General features: G+C 44.2%; 3 protein-coding genes across 3 annotated transcripts; all 3 read left to right on the top strand.

The window, feature by feature from the left end:
* The first annotated feature begins 3,287 nt into the window (after positions 1-3,287).
* Positions 3,288-4,483, top strand: LOC131991621 (leukotriene B4 receptor 1-like). The gene has a single exon (XM_059357089.1). It carries the CDS (start codon positions 3,312-3,314, stop codon positions 4,215-4,217), a length of 906 nt encoding a protein of 301 aa, XP_059213072.1. The 5' UTR covers positions 3,288-3,311; the 3' UTR covers positions 4,218-4,483.
* A 1,278-nt stretch (positions 4,484-5,761) lies between these two features.
* Positions 5,762-6,682, top strand: LOC131991523 (leukotriene B4 receptor 1-like). Its single transcript, XM_059356978.1, has one exon. The coding sequence runs from the start codon at positions 5,786-5,788 to the stop codon at positions 6,680-6,682; it is 897 nt and encodes a 298-aa protein (XP_059212961.1). The 5' UTR covers positions 5,762-5,785.
* Positions 6,683-7,767: 1,085 nt separating this feature from the next.
* LOC131991674 (leukotriene B4 receptor 1-like) lies at positions 7,768-8,827 on the top strand. Its single transcript, XM_059357166.1, has one exon. It carries the CDS (start codon positions 7,792-7,794, stop codon positions 8,695-8,697), a length of 906 nt encoding a protein of 301 aa, XP_059213149.1. The 5' UTR covers positions 7,768-7,791; the 3' UTR covers positions 8,698-8,827.
* The last annotated feature ends 6,015 nt before the right edge of the window (positions 8,828-14,842 follow it).

Here is a 14,842-nt window from a genome sequence, read left to right as displayed (position 1 = left end):
CAGTGGACGGCCGTCCGGGTGGGCAGCGCGGCGGCCCCGCCGTCCCCGCCTCGGCTTTTACCCGAGGGGGAACAGCGAGCGTTGCCACCGCGCTGCTCATTGTGATTCTTTTGGCTTTTATTAGCTGCGCCCTCGGCACTCGGCCTGGATGCGGCAGCGGGACACATTTTATTTTCTTTGAGAAAATGTGTGTGTGTGTGCGTGCTTGTGGACGTAAGACAGGGGCAACCGCTGAACTCTCCGCCGTCAAACGTCCATCTCTCCCGGCTCGCCCTGGCGCAGGCCGTGGCGGCTGGGAGGCGGGGGCGTGGGGGGCCCCCGGGCACACGCTGAAAAGCCGAACAGGTGGAGCTGGAGAACGGGGAACGTCCAGCTGCATCACCGGTGGAGAGAGGGGCGGTCAGGCCGCTCTCTTCTTTTTCCTGGCCTGGCCGGTAGCTTGCGCGGGCGGGGCCGGCGGAGCCGCGGCCGGGACCGAGGGTTTTCTGGGCCAGCTGGGCCGACCTGGCTGGGAAGGCGGCGCAGGCTGGGGTCTTGGCTGCTTAGGCACTTTAAACCGTGAAACCTGGGAAGCAGCCTGTGCGAAGGTTTTACGCTGCGCAGGTGGAGAGGGCCTCATCCTCCTTCTTCTTGGCTTCACACCGCCGTTGCATTGAGGCCAACGCGGAGCCAAAAATCCCCTCCGGGACAATGGGCATGTCCAGGACGTCGTCCTTCTCCCTGTCCGACAGGTTGGCGAGGTTGAGCCACCGCGCCCGTTCCTGCAGGACCATGGTCCCCATCGCTTTCCCCGTGGCCTGGACCGCGCAGCGTTGGACACGGAGACACAGGTCGGTAATGACCGGGATCTCCTCCCACGCAGCCGGGTCCTGAGTTTGCACAAAATCCTCACACAACTCAGCCTGGTAGGCCGTGAGCAGGGAGAGGACATTGAGCGCTCTGGCCGAAAGCGCAGCTGCCTTGTAGGCCTTTTCAGTCAGGGCTGACTGAAAACGGTCCGACTTAGACGGCAGGCTGGGGCTCCGGGAGGACACCGCTGACAGCCGCGGGTGGAGGTGCGCCGCGACGAGTGGCTCCATCGGAGGCATACGGAGCAGGCCCAGGTTCTCCATCGCTTCACAGTCGAGGGACGAGGCACCGGGGACCGGGCTCCTGCTGCTGTAGGGGCGGTCTTTCCACGAGCGCGCCACCTCATCCAGCAGTTCTGGGAAGACGGGGAGAAGTTGCCTTGTCGCGCTCCTGGCCAGGGGCAATTTCTTCCCCTCGTAGCGGGACCTGGTGGTCTCAGCTACGACAGCAGGCCAGGGGATGGCCAGCCGGGCAGCAGCGCGTTTGCACACGTCGAGCATGTCCGAGCTGGGGAGGGGAGAGGCTGGTAAGCTACTCTCATCTCCATCCCGAAAGGCAACGGAGACCGCGGGCTTTGCAGCCCCGGCCGGAGTGATGAAGACGTCGTCCTCTTCTTCATCCTCTGATATGAGGAGTTCAGAGGCGCAGTCATCATCGTCCCCATAGTCCAATTCCAGGACGTCTTCCTCCTGCGGGGAGACCGTGGCGAGGTCAGCCTGGGAGCCCCAGCTGGCGCAAGCCTCCGGTACCGCCACCGCAGCGACCCCCGTCTCCTCTCCGTCTCCGGCGGCGCCGTCGGATGGGAGATAGGGGTCGAATCCAGACAAGCTAGCCTGGCGGGCTAGCCGTCGGCGGAGACTCTTGACCGTGAACACCGCGCAGTGTTGACACGAGCCGGGGACGTCGATAGCTAGCCGGGCGTGTTCCAGCCCTAGGCAGCCCGAGCAGACCTGGTGTGGATCCCTGCTCGCAATCTTGTTCCCACAGCGGCACGAGCGGGCCGCTGAGTCTCCGTGCCCTCTGGTGTGAGGGGTATTCACCTCCATTCCGTGCGAGCTGGTGTGCAGGCAGGGAGTCGAGGATGGTTAGCTGGTGTGCTAACGCTAATTGCACCGAGGGACCGGCTGGTGTGCCGACACTCGGTACTCGAGCTGCCTGGTGTGGCGCCGAGGACAGTGCTGACCAAACCGTGGTGGGGCTAGGAAGCACTGAAATCGATCTGGTATGATCGACGAAGCAAATAAAATGTCCAAAAAACTAGCTAGCGCCCGGCGACAGAAGCTAAATAAGATCCGTCTACAGACAGTTAAGCTAGCCAGCCTTGGACGCAAGATATGCTCCCGGTGAGAAGAGGTGTTTGAATGACGTGTTCCCGTCCGCAGGCGGTACTTATAGGAGGTGGGACTACCGCGGGCGGACGGACGGACACGTTTACCAGCCAATCAGGATTGGCGTATTGAGATTAATGCTTCTGAGGTCTGCAGCGGGGGCGTGCATCCCATAGTGAGACATCGAACGAAATATTATGAAAGAGAACTGTCTTTAACATGATATTGGCTCCTACACTCATTTCATAATTTCTTTCTCATTAGCCATTCTTTGTACCTGTCACCAGCTTGGTGAATTTCATGGCCTTCAGGATCTGTGTCTGGATGGCGATGATGTGTAAAACCTCTAATTTCATGCTTTGTCAGGATCAGTCCACAAAAAAGACTAACAAACAACAAAAAATACCTGTTTTCCTGATGGAGTTTGGATCGATCGGGGCTACGCAAGAAAATCTCAATGCTGAAAGGCTCTCATGACACAGCATTACAGAGATGCTCCATTAAGTGCGTACAATAACTGCATTCAACCATGTGGGCGCAACATCAAAACTGCAAGGAATCATGCAAGTACATCAACTTCATCAAAGGTTCCAAACAACTTACATCATAAACAGTAAGAGACAGAGAAGATGTGTGGGGTTTCACTGGCCTATGTCAATGGGGAGTTTTTTTTCCCATCATTGTGGCTCTAGGACAGTAAACAGTCCTGACTTTGTTTTTTTTAGTGTGGGAGAACTAATGTACGTGGACAGCGTGGAACACCACTGACGCATTGTAGTTCTGTTTATATGATCAGCTAGAAGGATGCATTCCACACATGCGCAGTAGATCGTATCATTACCATTTGTGACATAATGGTCATGCAGACAGTCCTTGTGCCGTCTCATCATATTGCTGATATGCGGATGTCCACATAGAGCCTCTGTATACACCTTTTGATCATAAAGCTCACATCACATAGACAATAATGAACTGATATGTATGATTGTATTTCACTTTAGTCATTTCATGGTTTTTGTTCCTCTTTAAACACATCAAAGGGAAACATCTTGTTCCTCTCACTGACTGACTGACTCAGTCTCCATCATCACTGTCTCAGTGCACATTCAGCTTCTCTGACAGCAGGTTTGCAGCATGGAACAACTCAACTCCTCTCTGGTCCTTTCTAACATCTCTTCTCCTGGACATCCACCTCCTGCCTCCTGGGACTCCAGGGGTCTGGTTCCTTCAGTGGTGATGTCTGTCTGCTTCCTGCTGGGAGTTCCTGGAAACATCGCTGTGATCGTCCTCAAACCAAACTGGCAGCACCTGTCCAGTCTGAGCCAGACTTTGATGCTGAATTTGGCCATATCAGACCTGCTCTGCCTGCTCCCTCTGCCCCTGTGGATTCACCATTCACTTTACAACTGGAAGTTCGGCCTGGCGGCCTGTAAGCTCCTAACATATGTTATGCACTGCAGCATGTATAGTAGCCTCCTGACTGTGACAGTGCTGAGTGTCCAGCGCTTCGTACAGGTGGTGAAACTGCAGAAACGCTTCGATCAGGTGGGAAAGAGGAGGCTGCTGGTTCTGCTCTGGCTGGCTGTGATGATCCTGTCAATCCCTTCTCTAGTGGTTAAACAGGTAACCACAGGCCAGCAATGGACAAAGTGCAAAATTCACTTCTCTTCCCAGGCTCAAGAGGTGGCTGTGCTGTTGGAGAGGTCCTTGAGTGGGTTTCTTTCAATTTCTGTTGTGGCATTTTCATACATAAGCCTTTACAGAAAAGTGAACCAGGCAGCTTTGTTCAACCATCCACAGACGACCCGGCTGGTCACAAGCATCATTGTGACCTTTTTTGTCCTATTAATGCCTTATTGCATCATAAATCTGCTTCGTGTGGCAGCTATTTTACTCAAAAAGGAGGGCCTGCGGAAGTTTTTTATGGACAGCTGGAACATTGTTATAGCACTGACACTTGTGAATAGCTGCCTGAATCCACTCCTTTATGCATTTGCTTCTAGAAATATTTGCACTATGTGCCAAAAAGCTGAAGTCTAATTATTTGAAGAAGTATCATCGATATAAAACCACCAAATATCGGTGCAGAGTTCAGAGACTTGATGATGACAACACGTAGAGACATTATTTATGTTCTAGTGGAACTGAAAAAAGGCAGTTTTAGTAAAAAGATTTCATCTGATACTGAGTTTGAGAGTGTGTTCTTTCATTTGTCATAGAGAGTTGTGGATTATTCTGTTTTTTATATCTTGTGGCGGTCGAGAGATCATTAGGGGTCGCCATGGGTTGGGGAGGGTGGGAAGGTTTGTTCTGTTTCTTTAAGATATAAGATTTTGTGATGTTTAAAGTCAACTTGTACTATTGTGGAATTGCTACTTAATATAAAAACAATAAATAAAAATATTTTTTAAAAAGGGAGTTGTGGATGATTTGTTGTTTGATGATAATTTTGTTGTTAACCAGTGTCATTACTCAAATTAACTGTGTGCTGATTACAACTGGTCCTCAGCCAGAGCTTTACAAATACAGGTTTGTAAAAAAGAATCTGGTAAAGAGTCAAAAGATCAACGTGGAACAGACCAACAATAATCAAAGGCTCGATTATTGCTGTTATTATAGTGATATATGATGCTGATGGATAGCAGAATTAATGAGATTAAATCAACAAAAAGTTTCTATTGCAGACAAAATATGCAAGTTGAGATTTAAAGCATTCTGAGAGCTTTCCATCCCATCACTTGATCTAAATCAGCCAACACATACTTGTTACATTCAGACGCTTGGTCAGGGTCTCTACGTGTCACATGACGCTCCACATACCCTTCTAGTGTCAGTTTGTCATGTGCAGGGCAGCTTCTAGTGGCCACAGTAATTAAAGGGGAGTAAAGGAGGAGAACAGGTCGGTAGTATAACCAACAGAAAAGTCTGCGTAGTGAGGATGTTGGTGTGGACGGGTCTGTCTACCAAACACACAACCTTCACCCAGTAGACCGCTGTTTGTCTCATATGAAACCAAAAGTCAACAATGACTTCTTTTAACTGAGGTCCTTGACTTGCATTCAGTACGTATGTAAGATTGTAAGAACACATTGCAAAATGATGCAAAAAATGGCTCCCAGCTTGTGAAAAAACTGATCTCAAATTTTAAGGCAACATGGACACAAAGTCCTTAAAGTGTCCCTAAAAAACATGAGATTTATACATCTGCATAACAAGTGGGTTAACTTTATCTACTGATGAAGATATTATATGATTGGTGGCTGTAGTTCAGGTCCAAAACAGACAAAATGTTTTTATTTTGCATCATGTTTTTATTCGAGTCATCAGTGTTGTAGTATAACTGAATATAAAGGGATTTTGTACTTCTGTGTAGGTCTGGATTTAGCTTCCTGTGCAATTGCATCAGATAATGGTGACGTTATGTAACACTATGTAGCCATAGTAGAACATGTAATATCCGGGTAAGATTTGATCTCATCTCAATCTCTTAGTTAACTTTAAATTTCTTCCTCTTTGACCACAAAGTCTCTTTCCTCTGACTGACTGACTCAGTCTCCATCATCACTGTCTCAGTGCACATTCAGCTTCTCTGACAGCAGGTTTGCAGCATGGAACAACTCAACTCCTCTCTGGTCCCTAACATCTCTTCTCCTGGACATCCACCTCCTGCCTCCTGGGACTCCAGGGGTCTGGTTCCTTCAGTGGTGATGTCTGTCTGCTTCCTGCTGGGAGTTCCTGGAAACATCGCTGTGATCGTCCTCAAACCAAACTGGCAGCACCTGTCCAGTCTGAGCCAGACTTTGATGCTGAATTTGGCCATATCAGACCTGCTCTGCCTGCTCCCTCTGCCCCTAAGGATTCACCATTCACTTTACAGCTGGACCTTCGGCCTGGCGGCCTGTAAGCTCCTAACATATGTTATGTACTGCAGCATTTATAGTAGCCTCCTGACTGTGACGGTGCTGAGTGTCCAGCGCTTCGTACAGGTGGTGAAACTGCAGAAACGCTTCGATCAGGTGGGAAAGAGGAGGCTGCTGGTTCTGCTCTGGCTGGCTGTGATGATCCTGTCCATCCCTTCTCTAGTGGTTCAACGGGTGACCACAGACCAGCAATGGACAAAGTGTCAAATTCACTTCTCTTCCAAGACTCAGGAGGTGGCCGTGCTGTTGGAGAGGTCCTTGAGTGGGTTTCTTTTCATGTCTGTTGTGGCATTTTCATACATCAGCCTTTACAGAAAAGTGAACCAGGCAGCTTTCCTCGACAACCCACAGACGACCCGGCTGGTCACAAGCATCATTGTGACCTTTTTTGTCCTATTTATGCCTTATTGCATCATAAATCTGCTTCGTGTGGCAGCAATTTTACTCAAAAATGAGGGCCTGCGGAAGTTTTGTATGGACAGCTGGAACATTTTTGGATCACTGGCATTTGTGAATAGCTGCCTGAATCCACTCCTTTATGCGTTTGCCTCTAGAAACATTTGCACTGTGTGTCAAAAAACCTAACATTAATACTGCTGTTGATGCTGAAGCTCATTCTTCCAGTAAGTATAATTATTTGAAAAAGTATGATTGATATAAAACAAAATATCGGTGCAGAGTTCAGAGACTTGATTATGACAACATGTAGAGACATTATTTGTGTTCTTGTGGATCTGAAAAAAGCAGTTTTAGTCAAAACATTTAATCTGATACTGAGTTTGAGGGTGTGTTCTCTCATTTGTCATAGAGAGTTGTGGATTATTCTGCTTTTATATCTCATGGCGGTCGAGAGATCATTAGGGGTCACCATGGGTTGGGGAGGGTGGGAATGTTTGTTCTGTTTCTGTAAGATATAAGATTTTGTGATGTTTAAAACTCAACTTGTATTGGAATTGCTACTATATATATAACCAATAAAAAAATGTGTTTAAAAAAAGTGAGTTGTGCATGATTTGTTGTTTGATGATAATTTTTTTGTTAACCAGTGTCTTCACTCAAATTAACTGTGTGCTGATTACAACTGGTCCTCAGCCAGAGCTTTACAAATACAGGTTTGTAAAAAATAATCTGGCAAAGAGTCAAAAAAACAACGAGGAACAGACCAACAATAATCAAAGGCTCAATTATCATTGTTATCATAGTGATATATGATGCTGATGGATAGCAGAATTAATGAGATTAAATCAACGAAAAATGTTCTATTGCAGACAAAATGTGCAAGTTGAGATTTAAAGCATTCTGAGAGCTTTCCATCCCATAACTTGATCTAAATCAGCCAACACATACTTGTTACATTCAGATTGGGGTTATTTGGGTGAGAATGTTTTTACTTTGCATCATGTTTGAATTGGAATCATCACAACTGAAACATATCTCTATATAAAAGTTAGATTTTTCTTCTGTGTAGCTGTGATTTTAGCTTTCTGTGCAAATGCATCAGATAATGGGGAGGTCATGCAAAACTATGTAGAACATGCAATATCCGGGCAAGATTTCACTTCATTAGAATCTCCAAGTTTATTTTTAATTTGTTCCTCTTTGAACACAACGTCTCTTTCCTCTGACTGACTGACTCAGTCTCCATCATCACTGTCTCAGTGCACATTCAGCTTCTCTGACAGCAGGTTTGCAGCATGGAACAACTCAACTCCTCTCTGGTCCTTTCTAACATCTCTTCTCCTGGACATCCACCTCCTGCCTCCTGGGACTCCAGGGGTCTGGTTCCTTCAGTGGTGCTGTCTGTCTGCTTCCTGCTGGGAGTTCCTGGAAACATCGCTGTGATCGTCCTCAAACCAAACTGGCAGCACCTGTCCAGTCTGAGCCAGACTTTGATGCTGAATTTGGCCATATCAGACCTGCTCTGCCTGCTCCCTCTGCCCCTGTGGATTTACACTTTACTGCACGGCTGGACCTTCGGCCTGGCGGCCTGTAAGCTCCTAACATATGTTATGTACTGCAGCGTGTATAGTAGCCTCCTGACTGTGACGGTGCTGAGTGTCCAGCGCTTCGTACAGGTGGTGAAACTGCAGAAACGCTTCGATCAGGTGGGAAAGAGGAGGCTGCTGGTTCTGCTCTGGCTGGCTGTGATGATCCTGTCCATCCCTTCTCTAGTGGTTCGACAGGTGAACACAGACCAGAAGTGGTTAAGGTGCCAATCTCAATACTCTTCCCAGACTCAGCAGGTGGCCGTGCTGTTGGCAAGGTCTTTGCTCGGGTTTGTTTCAATTTCCATCGTGGTATTGACATACATCGGCCTACACAGAAAAGTGAACCAGGCAGCTTTCTTCAACAACCCACAGATGACCCGGCTGGTCACAAGCATCATTGTGACCTTTTTTGTTTTGTGGATGCCTTATAATATCATAAATGTGCTTCGTGTGGCAGCCATCTCACTCAAAAACAAGGGTCTGATGAAGTTTTGTATGGACAGCTTGGACACTGTTGGAGCTCTGACGTTTGTGAATAGCTGCTTAAACCCACTCCTCTATGCATTTGCTTCTAGAAACATGTGTACTGTGTGCCAAAAAACTGACCATTAATACTGTTTTTACTGCAAAACCTGTACTGTTCAAGGAAGTCAAATTATTTTTATGTATGATTGATAAATGCCAACAGATATCAGTACAGAGAGCAGAACTTGATAAAGAGAAGTTTAAAAATAGTTTTGTGGAACGGAAAAAGGTGTTTTTAGTCAAAAGATTTAACTTCCCCTGCTGATAGACACTGCGAGGGATGTGGTTCTCTCATTTCTCGTACAGAGCTCTGCATGAGTCGTGGGTTAATAATGAATTTTGAGGTCAAGCAACATTTCCCCTCAAATCAACTGTGTTACGACTGGTCCTCAGCTAGAGCTGTAAAACTGGCATAAACAAAGTTGAAAATGAATCAAGCAAATAGTACAACATGTTTGACCTTTACACAGGATTCTATATACATGTATATATATTAAATGAATTTTCCTGCTTAAGTCAAGTCAAGTCAAGTCAAACTTTATTTATAGAGCACATTTAAAACAACTGGGGTTGACCAAAGTGCTGTACAGATATCACAGTTGCAGGAAATACGGTAAAAACTAAAATACTAAAATACATAAACACAGTGCAACAATATAATAAAATACATTAAAAATATTATAAAATAAATTAAAAATGTAAATAAAATTTTGTTTTTGCATGATGTCCACTTAAACTTGATTAAAAGCCAGGGAGAAAAAGTGTGTTTTTAAGGAGGATTTAAAAACTTCAAAAGATCCTGCAGATCGGATGTGCCAGGGCAGGTTATTCCAGAGCCTTGGGGCCGCTGCCACAAAGGCACGGTCACCTTTGGTTTTTAGTCTGGTTTTAGGGGCGGCCAGTAGCAGCTGACTGGAGGATCTCAATGTTCTGGCAGGGGCATGGATTTTAAGGAGCTCAGTCAAATATTGAGGGGCTAGGCCATTAAGAGCTTTCAAAACAAACAATAAAATTTTAAAATCTATTCTAAAAGCAACCGGGAGCCAGTGTAGCGAAGCAAGGACAGGTGTGATGTGGTCACATTTGCGTGTGCAACTATATATATGTTAAACTATATATTTAAAGTGATTTAGGGTATAATCTCTAGAAATAACCTTTCTACCTTATTATACCTGTGTGGTGTGTGAAATGATACCCTTTTGTCCTTGATAATGACATTGTCTATGTAAGCATGCTAGCCTTTAATGGAGAGATCCAGACAGAGGAAACTAAAGTTAATGAAATGAATGAAAAATGTTTGTGTTGGAGTGCGTCCAGCGAGAGGAATGACCATTTGTCTTCTTTGTTTAGCAACAGACAGACATAGAGACCAACAAGAGACACATTTCCTAACATCATCTCTACACTGTATTTTTTTGTATTTGTATATATTTTTTTCTCCAAACTATGTTACCACATTGTAACATGGCCTTTGTTTTCAACACATATAAATAACATATAAGATATCATGCATGAACTTGATAAAAGGGCTTTTTTACTTCTTGTAATGTCTTTGGTATTTGAAGAGTTCCTGCACAGTAGCAGTATGCTTCCAAAGATAACTGCCAAAGAATTTATCTATTATTGTTAAATGTTTCGCTTAATTTTCTTTCCGACCCCTGTGAATATGCTCAGTCACTGTACAAATACTTCTCAATAAAACTCTTTATTGTTCTACTGATATGTCTCATGATAGCTGGCTACATCCATCAATGCATATTTTTTGTTCTCCTTTTTTTTACACTCTCTCCAGCCTCCACGTTTTGTGCTTTCTTTTCATTAATTTCCGCCATGACTGGAGCTGACACTTTGTTCGTGAACCAGGAGGTCCAGGGGGGTCTTCCCCAGTGTGTGTGGCTGAGAAGAGGGGCTTATTTCCTGGAGTAACTGCCGGTCGTGCTGTCAGAGGCAGAGGACACGCCATCATTTACATTCTCTCCTCAGGCTGTGTGGACAGCAGGCTGGGTAACCTCATAACCCTTTTTATGCTGAACTCTGTCTAGACACCACTGTTAATAAAAAACAGTCAAACCAAAGGGTCAGGACTGCTGCGGGAGGGAGTTTGTATCGGCCTATGTGCTGTTTATGACTCAGTATTTCCCCCAGCTGCTCCTTTGGGCCCAGGCAGGGTTTTCTCTGGCCGGTTCTCAACAAAGAAAGCATCCCTTTTCCCATGCAAGGATGACTTCTCCTCTCAATTCAGTGTATATGTACTGCTGCCAAGATGCTCCATTGTGCTTTTCATGATCTGTAGCACACAGTTTTGGTCATCAGAAGGGGATTATCTTGCCCATCGGCAGACAAAAGAAGATGGAATCATTTTTAACCGATGTGTTCATGCTGAAAGGGGCTTTTGCAGTGGTGTGCTTGTTGTGTTTATGAGCATTTAAACATTTAAACATTTTTATTATTATTACTCCTCTGTCAAATGCACTATGCAGCGTGGTGAAAAGATGCAGTTTATTCATGCAAAGAATTAATTATGGCGTAATCATGGTTATGATGCCTATAAATCACATCCAGTACTTTGAAAGACTTTTTAAATTATAATTAGATTCTCGTCACTCAGATTGCACAATGATGAATTCCAACTCGCTGCTAAATCTGTCTAATCAGGGAGTGTTTACAATATTGCAAAGCTTCGTCCTGTTTTTGCTCAGCAGTGTGATTTTTAATTAACAGTTTTATACTCTTATTTGCTTTCTTGCTGAGAGTTGGATGAGAAGGTCGATGCCTACCATTCTCATGTTTGTAAAGTAAATATGAAGCTTTAGCAACGCAGGCTGCTTTTCTTTTTACATAAAACTAGAAAAAGTACTTAGGTGGGTTAAAATTGAAGTATGAAACCCATGTTATTGTGAGCTAAGAAAGGCAGCTTTTTACAACTAATATTAATGCTTGTTGTCAGGCAGTCTCCTACAGTGGCCATAGTAATTTTGACGAGGAGGGGGGGTGTCAAAAAACAGGATTTTGACCCAGGAGACAGATGTTTGTGTCCCCTGTGAAATTAAAAGCCATCATTGTAATTTTTAACATTTTTTACATTTTAACATTGTAAGTTACGATATGTAAGTTAAGTTCTGTACGTAGCAACAATGTATTCAGGCTGGTCTCATAAACAGTTTGTAGTTTTTCCTATGGAAGGTAACGCACTGGAATTCATAGATATCTATGCTATGAAATGTTAAAAGGCATGAAAGTTCCCCTTTAGGGCGGGAGCGAGGTGAGCTGGATGGCACATACAAACCCATACTTTTAAACGAGGAAACTGTGTTCGTGTCCCATTGCTGGAAGTCATGTCCAGAATTAGTGGGTTTTTTCAGCCTAACTGTTCTTTTTACCGAACCTTAACCATGTGGTTTAGGGGTGTAATCCTAACCAAGTGTTTGAAACAGCAATTGTCACGCATATAAAACGTCTTGCTGTAATTATGTTGGTACAATGAGTGACACAGAGATAGTCTGATTCTGTAGGATATCGTACAAATCAAGCTGCAGTAGTTTTCGTACAAAATCATAAGAGCCTGTTCAGGAGAATATGTTGTAACATTACGTCTACTTAAGTAGAAGTATAAGTAATTATATCACCTAGTTACATAAGGAAATAGTTATTTTAACCCAAGACAGGATTTTTCGAGAGCTAACCAAGTCTTGTTACCTAAACTTATTCAAATAATTCGGTTTCACAACATTAACCATGTGTTAAAACATTTCACAACATTAAATAGAATGGTCATATCTCGTAAGATATCATATGAACTGTTGTGTATATGTTATCATAAGATATCATACTAACCGTTGTATGAGGTTACATTGAGCAAAGAGAAAGAGTTTAAACAGGAAATGGCTAGCTAGCAGTGACAACAAGACACAGGAAGTTACTGGTCCAAACCAAGAAATATTGTGAATTAAGTGAAATGTTGTTTTAACACTTCATCGTTTACCTTTTAACATAGTCAGGCTAGTTGTTTCCCCATTTAAACTAAACTAACTGTCCCCTGGCTCAAGCATCATATTTACCGTGCATGAAAGTGGTAGCAATCTTCTCATAAAGCTCTTGCCAGAAGAAGCATTGTGTGTATTTCAAGTGCATTGCTTGAAATGTAAACTAAACCAAATTAGAACATTAGAACATTTAGTCATTCGTTCGTTCATTATCCTTAACCGATTATGCGGGGACATGGAGACATTGGACGAGGGGTACACCCTGGACAGGTCGCCAGACTATCACAGGGCTGACACATAGAGACAGACAACCATTCACGCTCTCATTCACTCCTATGGGCAATTTAGAGTCACCAATTAAATCTAAGTGTTTTTGGACTGTGGGACATGCAAACTTCACACAGAAGCTGGATTTGAACTGACGATCCTCTTGCTGTGAGGCAAGAGTGCTAACCACTACACCACCGTGTAGCCCACCCCCATTTAGTCAGTAAAGCTAAAAAATGCTTTTATTATTCTTGATAATTTAATAACTGAAGATGTGGGAAATGAGCAATTGGAAAGAAGCTGCCATGACGTAATGTGAATTTTAAAAATAAGTTGGGTCAAGTCTGTGGAGGACTAGTGATAACAGTTCCATTATTGCCCAGGGATGGTAGATGACTCACTGTTGCCTGCTCATTCCTCTCTTCTCACGCATCTAGGATTTGCTGTCCTTTCCCCCCTTCTCCTTTATCCTTCACTTACTAATCTGTCCTGTCCTGTCCTGTCCTGCCCTGTCTTTCCCTCTATCTACCTACTTTCTATTACGTTATATTAAAAGACATCAAGTGTGTTTTTCTTTCTTTTTTCTCTCTCTATTTTACTCCAGGTTTCTTCCAGCTGGCAGTTTTCACAGACAAACCAGGTGCTAGAGAGAATGAGGAGAAAGCAGGGAGGAGAAGAGGAGCTGGTTTATCTTGGCTCTCTACATGCCCTCGTGTCTTGTATTAGAGTTTTACTGGTTCCTATCCAATCGTAATTCTCAGTTTGAGTGGGTTTTGCAGCTAAGTGGAAAGTTTCCCCTTCAGCACCAGTCTAATTAGAGTATTCAGGCTCGGTGTGAGCTGCTGAGTTGCAGTTGTAATATTTTTGATAACGTGGCCTTTGATACCTCCAGCTGCGAGTATAAATCAACAAAGCTATGTAAATAAAGTGATTTGTCATAAATCACCAGTGTTTAGCTCCTTTCTTTTCAAAACTTTGAGACATGAAACAATCAGAAAAACATCTTGAGACTGCGTGGGTGTGTACGAGTGTTTAGTTACTTCTTCGTGTGAGTACATGTTGTTGATTGAGTTGTTTTATATAGACAGAGCATTCCAGATGATTTGTATTTAGAGTCAGTCATAAGGACAAGCAGGTATTAAAGTGCATGCACTAAAAGCTATAATCATGCAATAGCATTAAATGCCAAAATGCACTACAATTAGCTGCATATCTACGTTGACAACAATGGGAATGTGGCTCTGTTAGTCTGCTGAAAAGCCTGCAGTGAGTAATGGAGGATGTTTTTGTTTACTTTTGCAGAGTATGCAGGATGTAGTGTCATGTGATCGGTTAAGCAATGACACTTGAATACTTAAGATGTCTGACATGATAAACACAGGCACTTTAGACGTGATGTCAGTGGTAAGACAAGTATTCAGATCATTTACTTAAGTAAAAGTAGCTGTACCTCACTGTGGAAATACTCCAGGACAAGTAAACGTTCCGCCTTTAAACCCTAACCCTCAAACATCATATTTACCGTGCATGAAAGTGGTAGCAATCTTCCCATAAAACTCTCGCCAAAAGAAGCATTATGTGTATTTCAAGTGCATTGCTTGAAATGTAAACTAAACCAAATCAGAACATTTAGTCATTTGTTCATTCATTATCCTTAACCGATTATCCGCACTCGGGTTGCGAGGACATGGAGACATTGGGCGAGGGGTACACCCTGGACAGGTCGCCAGACTATCGCAGGGCTGATAGAGACAGACAACCATTCACGCTCTCATTCACTTCTATGGGCAATTTAGAGTCACCAATTAAATCTAAGTGCATGGGTTTGGACTGTGGGACATGCAAACTCCACACAGAAGCTGGATTTGAACTGACGACCCTCTTGCTGTGAGGCAAGAATTCTTATCACTACCCCACCGTGATAGATCAATACCACCCATACTGACGCAAATGAGCGTTTGCGGTACAGAGTGCAGCCTACC

Source organism: Centropristis striata, chromosome 18 (genome assembly GCF_030273125.1).
Source record: "Centropristis striata isolate RG_2023a ecotype Rhode Island chromosome 18, C.striata_1.0, whole genome shotgun sequence".
NCBI lineage: Eukaryota > Metazoa > Chordata > Actinopteri > Perciformes > Serranidae > Centropristis > Centropristis striata.
This window is presented reverse-complemented; position numbering and strand designations above follow the sequence as displayed.